The sequence below is a fragment of the Scylla paramamosain genome, chromosome 29 (genome assembly GCF_035594125.1).
Source record: "Scylla paramamosain isolate STU-SP2022 chromosome 29, ASM3559412v1, whole genome shotgun sequence".
Classification (NCBI taxonomy): Eukaryota; Metazoa; Arthropoda; class Malacostraca; order Decapoda; family Portunidae; genus Scylla; species Scylla paramamosain.
This window is the reverse complement of record NC_087179.1, coordinates 9,521,692-9,527,977: the sequence shown is the minus strand read 5'-3', so window position 1 is coordinate 9,527,977 and position 6,286 is coordinate 9,521,692. Positions and strand designations below refer to the sequence as shown.

The following is a 6,286-nucleotide window of genomic DNA, read 5'->3' as shown; positions in this document are numbered from 1 at the left end:
TGAGGGTTTCTTGAACTCTGAACTTGTGAAAACTGACATTGTGCATCGAGTGCCGTAGAAGAACAACACAATACAATAAAAATTCAAATATAATACAAAGAAACAAATAGAAATCGTTCATGCTTGGAGCCAACCTGTGACATTAGGGAAGCAGCAAAGAGGGAGACCAATTACCTCAAGAATACATGTTTGTTGCAACAAGAAGCGCGCGCTGAACACACACCTTCCTGGATTGACGTGACAGAGCAGAGCAGATCCGCACCACGACACTAATGGCAGGTTACGCTGTGTTATTCATTCACGATTGCCGTAAAGAAGAACAACTGTACATAAGTAAAACATTCCTTTGACTTCTTATGAGTGATGCATAAGCATATTTGTTTCATTAAAAACACACTTTTTTAATTATATATATATACTTTTTATATCAATATTCTTCTCTTACTTTTCATGATTTATGCATCTGCAATCTTAAAGGAAAAATTGTAATTGGAAAATTTTTTGAAATTTTTCAATATAAAAATTTTCCTCTGGTAATTGGGACATGTTCCATACTTAATGGCGAAGGTAAATTGTACTGGAAGGCATCGAACTGCTACCACTAAGATGTCTGTTGATGAGCTTACCAGAGAACCCTTCAGTAAGTGTTTAATACTTCCTCTTGTGTTCATCTTTAGTTGACATTCAGAATGAGAAAGAATATCTGAAATCAATTTTGTCTTTCCTATTGTGCAGAGCTATCCAAGTGACTGCGGTGCAAGAAATGTCACAGAAGCTGAGGTGATTGTGAGGAAAATGTTGTTCAGCAGGATTTACGTAAGAGTCTCATACAATTGGTTCTTTCGTTCACATCACAGAAGGACGTCCAGTTTTCTTTGTACTCGTGGTAGAATGAGATCGGATGAGATTGTAATTGAAACTCTCACTTGTTCTTTTCCCTCGCGTCCAGACATTTCTTTAATACTTTCTCCTTGTTTTGTTTCTGCTTGTTGTTGTTGCTGTTGTTGTTGTTGTTGTTGTTGTTGTTGTTTTGTATGAAATGAACGTTCTCTTTTCATCCTCTCTTCCTTCGTCTTTTATTTCACTTTGTTCATTTTTATTTCATAGATTTCTCTAAACATTTTCTACTTGTTTATTTATGCCTGATATATCTTTATTTTCCGTATGAAGTCAAGGCTCTGTTTCCATCCTCTTTTCATTCTCCGTTTCATTTTTTTTTTTATTCATTCTCGCTTCATACAATTCTCTAAACATTTTCTGCATTTTTTTTATTTGTTTTACATTTTATCTTCATTTTACATTATCTAAAACCAAACAACTTCTCAACCTCACATTCATTATCTTTCGCTCTGTTTTCATACATGTTTCATTATAACTCTTCTATCTACTTTTTTCATCTAGATTTTTCCTTCCTTAGTCTCTCAAACCAGCATTCTTTTCCCCGTTTTCCCAGCATCAAGGACTCAGGGGCAGCATTCTCAGTAATTTGGATATGCTGTCTCTTCTATACTTAACAGTCTCTCGTGGAAGTTATTGGTGTTCCCAAGAGTGATTTCGTTTTTCTAGGAATAGTTTACCAAGACATCTGTATCATCAATAGGAAAAAAAATGACCTTGGGGATCCGACGAATCATATGTGTGGCCTTTAAAAAATAATCCTTACGAAAAGACTGTGTGTTTGAAAGTACGAGCTTTGTTATATATAATGTCCACCCCCTCCACCTCTCTTTCTCTCCCTCCCATGGTAGTTGTGATGCATTTGAAGATTCCTTCTTTTTTCCGTGGAATGAACGTGGAAGGTTGGCATTACTGCGCGATTTGGTTTCTTTAAGGTTGCATGTTCTACTTCTTTTGTTTTCGTTGTGGTGATGGTGTTGAGATGTTGTTAATTTGACAGTGACTATGCAGTTGATCATTTTGTTATTTTGTGGATCAGTAAAAGAATGATGTTTTCTCCTTTGTGTCTGTGTAGATTATCTGTGCCGGATGTGTGGGGCGTGGCCAGGGGAAAGGGAGAGAGCAAATGAAGAGTGTCCTGGCCGTACCTGGAGCTTTGGCTAAATAATTCACTATGGACAGGTAACAGACATGCGCTTTAATGGCAACGACATACGAGTACAACAACATTGCATAACGAACGTAAGGAGACGCCCACACACGCCATAGAGGAGGATGTGGGCGTGTGCGGCGGGGCCCGGCGCCCCAGGCTGGGCTCAGCCGACGTGTGGGTTAGGCGGCACCGCTGCGTGCGCTGCTCCTCGCAGACCTAGTTATAATATTCCCTGGACTCGGACTCCCTGGACTCGTAGGAGCCAGAGTCGTAGTGAGCCTCGCCCGAGTACTTGACGTCCGCCACGTAGCCGGAGTCGCCCTTCACTTCGTATGTGACGGTCTGGCGGCGGCCGTCAGGCAGCTCGTTGTAGTAGGAGCCTTGAGTGTGGTCGCCGTCGCGCCTCTCCTCGTGGCCGAAGTCGTTGCCCTCGTCGTCTTTTACCTGGTAGCTGAATTCATACTTGGCTTCCTCGGAGGACGCGCCGTAGGAGTCCTGCAAGGAAGCAAAGTGCATCAGCGCGTGGTCGTGGCGGTGGTCGTCATGTCGGCAATGTTGAGTCATACTTTGGAACCCGATACTCGCCCAGCAGCCGCGGCCACTCCATGGTCTCTAGAGGCCAGACGCTCTTGCAGGAGTGTGGACCGCGCGGGGCAACCTCAGGGTCACGGGTCGTGCCTCTCCGAGAGGCGAAGACGTAGTGGGGTACCTACCTCGTGGGAGTGAGAGCCCTCTGCAGCGACGGCTGCCACTAGAGTCAAGAGGAGGAGCACCTGTGTTAGGGAAGAGGAGGATTTGTGAGGCAAAGGCAGAGGAGGCGAGAGCAGAGAGGCTCATCGAGACGGCTCTCGAGGTGTCTAGACACCATAAACAAATTCTGGATAAGTACAGCAATGCGGTTACCTTAGCGTTCATTGTTCAGTAGTGAAGGAGGTTCTGATGAGGGTCAGGTGGGCTCATGCACAATATATAGGCAAGACTCAGGGCAAGGCGACCGCTGATCTTTGCGACATCCCCACAAACCACTCCAAGAAACCACAAAGGCCAGGACGGGGCGCAGGTAGTATTTGATATCACTCACCTGTTTGCTATTTTTGTTTGCCAGTCAATGACCCCCACAGTGTGAATGGCACGGAACCTGCTGGCCGGGATGACCCACAGTGGTCGCTGTGTGTCAGTTTAGAGGTTCGCGGCGCCGACTGATGCCCCATATCAGTCACCAGGTTGTTACGCAAACCCCGAACACAGCAATGCCTCTACTTTTACCTGCCCTCCTTAACACTTCAGACACTAATGACATTTTACCTGAGATTTTTACATACCACCTTTCTCCTTCCTATTGTCTCCCTGTATTATTTTAAGGGTAAATAATTATTGTTGCTCACTAATAGTACTGTAAGTATTGTAAGTGAAACGGCGCTTTACTAATAGTACCGCTAGTAATGTAAGGAATGAATGGCATCTTACTAATAGTACTAGTAATGTAAGGGTGAATGGCTCCTCATTAATTGTACCTCTAGTAATGTAAGTAAAGATCAAATATATTTTAAGTATCGTAAGTGGCAAGTAGTGTCTTGTTCATCGTATTAGAAGTACTGCAAGAGAAAGCTGCACTTCACTGCGTACTACAGGCGTCGTCAAGGGAAAACTACACTCTGTCACACACTGCTAGGGATGTTTTAATTTTCGATTATCCTTTTTGATTCTGTGTAGGAACTGCCACTGTACTAAGTCTTTTTATCTTTTCTTGTCCTTGGCCAGCGCCCCTCTTACATAAGAAAAAATAACTTAGGAGTGCTGTGAGGCTAAACTGTGAGTGTCATTCAGCTTAGAATGAACCCAGAGACTCGAGTGTCGTCAATAAATAGCACCATATCTCTTCTTTCGTTTCTTTCTCTTGTTGATACTTTCTGGTCTAGTACTGGCTGCATTGTGAGGGCGAAGCACAAGTCCACCTCACCCACAGTACTGCTGCTCGTGACTGGAATACTGCCTGTGAGTCACCCAATGCTTCTGCCCTCGTGTTCCTCCCAAGCAGTCAGTCTTTCGTTCAGGCAGTGACGCGAGTGTTGTCACTGGAGGGGGTGAATGGTGTTAGTCGTTAATCGTTGGTATTCTTCGCTGTTACGTACAATTATGAATGTTTACTGCCCGAGATAGACTTTCATCTCACCATTAAACATATGTAGATAAATAATTTGACCACAACTTGCGGTAACCATAAAGGCACGCACAAAAATTAATGATAAAAAATAATTAAGTACAGTCTACCAAATAATGTCAATAATTAATTCACCACGATAGTAATTTCTCAATTCTTTAATGTTAGTTTGTCGCCTGCTGCTTATTAACCACTTCAGACTAAACGAAATATTACAAAAAAAAAAAAAAAAAAAAAAAAGGTAAATCCCGTCGGTCATCTCACTGATCTGCACCTGAATCGTGAAGACATGACTGTTGAGTGCATCTTGATGGCGCTGTCTGGTGCATCCCTCAGATGCCTCCCCTCCAAGGTGCTCCAGTCACCTCTACCAAAGATGTGATTCTGCCATGACTAAGCGAGCCACTTCATCAACACCTTCATTTCTTCCACAAAACAGCGACAGAGTCTTTTTTATTTTTTTATGACTGCCACTTCTTTGAAAACCTTATCTTTATCTTTATGAAATAAGATAACTCTCCACAGGTAACTTGTGACACATCTCGCCTAATATAAAGAGACAAAGGATATATTGTTACTACTTAGTGTGGTGTTTATATTACTGACACTTTCATTAATCCGTAGTTTCATCTCCCTCCATGACAGAATTGTTTGCTGAGGTGATCGGTGGCCGCGGTTTTTGCAGCGCCACGCTCAACGGTCATCAGTTCCTGCCACAAGGGTGAGTACTTGGCCCGTGACGGGATGAGCAGGATGACGCTGTTGATTTTTCCTTTGTTCTCTGTTATGTGGTGCTCGTTTCTTAACACCAAAGTGCCTCCATTGATAGAAAAGAAGTTGGAAAAAGATCCAGTGTTTCTTATTTTGACATTTTTAATAAATAATTCGAGTATTACAAAGAAATAATAGCAAAGGTGATCGACGAACGTAAGGAGACGTCCACACACGCCATGGAGGTGGATGTGGGCGCGTGTGGCGGGGCGCGGCGCCCCAGGCTGGGCTCAGCCGACATGTGGATGAGTGGCGGGTTAGGCGGCACCGCTGCGTGCGCTGCTCCTCGCAGACCTAGTTATAATATTCCCTGGACTCAGACTCCCTGGACTCGTAGGAGCCAGAGTCGTAGTGAGCCTCGCCCGAGTACTTGACGTCCGCCACGTAACCGGAGTCGCCCTTCACTTCGTATGTGACGGTCTGGCGGCGGCCGTCAGGCAGCTCGTTGTAGTAGGAGCCTTGAGTGTGGTCGCCGTCGCGCCTTTCCTCGTGGCCGAAGTCGTTGCCCTCGTCGTCTTTTACCTGGTAGCTGAATTCATACTTGGCCTCCTCGGAGGACGCGCCGTAGGAGTCCTGCAAGGAAGAAAAGTGCATCAGCGTGTGGTCGTGGTCGTGGCGGTGGTCGTCATGTCGGCAGTATTGAGTCACACTTTACAACCCGATACTGGCCCAGCAGCCGCGGCCACTCCAGGAAGACCCTGGAGACCAGACGCTCCTACAGGAGTGTGGGCCTCTGGGTCACGGGTCGTGCCCATCCGAAAGGCGAAGAAGTAGCGGGATACCTACCTCGTGGGAGTGAGAGCCCTCTGCAGCGACGGCTGCCACCAGGGCCAGGAGGAGGAGTACCTGTGGGGGGGAGGAGGAGGATTGGTGAGGCGGCCCTCGAGGTGGCTAGACGCCAACAGAAGCAACAATTGAACAAGTATAGGACATGATCAGGACGCCAGGAGAAAAAAAAAAAGGTAGTTACCTTGACGTTCATTGTGCGGCACAGGCGTTGGTGGAGGAGGCTGTGTTCAGCGTCAGGTGTCGAGTTCTTGTGCTGCCGTCATGTGTCTGCAGGTATTTATATGCCAAGCTGGATGTGAGGCGACCGTTGATCTTTTTGGCTGTACCCTGAACTACTTACAAGGAGACAGGCAGGTACCCTTCATCTTTGCCTTTTTTTTTTCTGTTCCCGTAGATGTAATGAGTGACCGTTACGTAAGTGAGGCAATAACCTTCGGGCGGCTCACGTGGCTAAACAAAATAGAGCAGCGGCGGCGCGGCGTGACCCGGTGAAGGGGCGGCAGACTGGTATTGAC

General features: G+C 45.6%; 2 protein-coding genes across 2 annotated transcripts; both read right to left on the bottom strand.

Annotated features, from left to right (window-relative positions):
- Positions 1–2,080: 2,080 nt before the first annotated feature.
- Positions 2,081–3,084, bottom strand: LOC135115671 (pro-resilin-like). The gene is made up of 3 exons (XM_064032592.1): positions 2,954–3,084; positions 2,764–2,823; positions 2,081–2,545 (listed from the first exon to the last, which is right to left on the bottom strand). The coding sequence occupies exons 1-3, from the start codon at positions 2,963–2,965 to the stop codon at positions 2,267–2,269; spliced, it is 351 nt and encodes a 116-aa protein (XP_063888662.1). The 5' UTR covers positions 2,966–3,084; the 3' UTR covers positions 2,081–2,266.
- Positions 3,085–5,066: 1,982 nt separating this feature from the next.
- LOC135115670 (pro-resilin-like) lies at positions 5,067–6,049 on the bottom strand. Its single transcript, XM_064032591.1, has 3 exons — positions 5,953–6,049; positions 5,769–5,828; positions 5,067–5,555 (listed from the first exon to the last, which is right to left on the bottom strand). The coding sequence occupies exons 1-3, from the start codon at positions 5,962–5,964 to the stop codon at positions 5,277–5,279; spliced, it is 351 nt and encodes a 116-aa protein (XP_063888661.1). The 5' UTR covers positions 5,965–6,049; the 3' UTR covers positions 5,067–5,276.
- Between the last annotated feature and the right edge of the window lie 237 nt (positions 6,050–6,286).

Bases quoted from the DNA above. Each gene is read 5' to 3' on its own strand.
- LOC135115670 (XM_064032591.1), bottom strand. The intron at 5,556-5,768 runs GTAGGTATCCCG...TCTTCCTTGCAG, and splicing joins AGGGCTCTCACTCCCACGAG to GACTCCTACGGCGCGTCCTC.
- LOC135115671 (XM_064032592.1), bottom strand. The intron at 2,546-2,763 runs GTAGGTACCCCA...GCTTCCTTGCAG, and splicing joins AGGGCTCTCACTCCCACGAG to GACTCCTACGGCGCGTCCTC.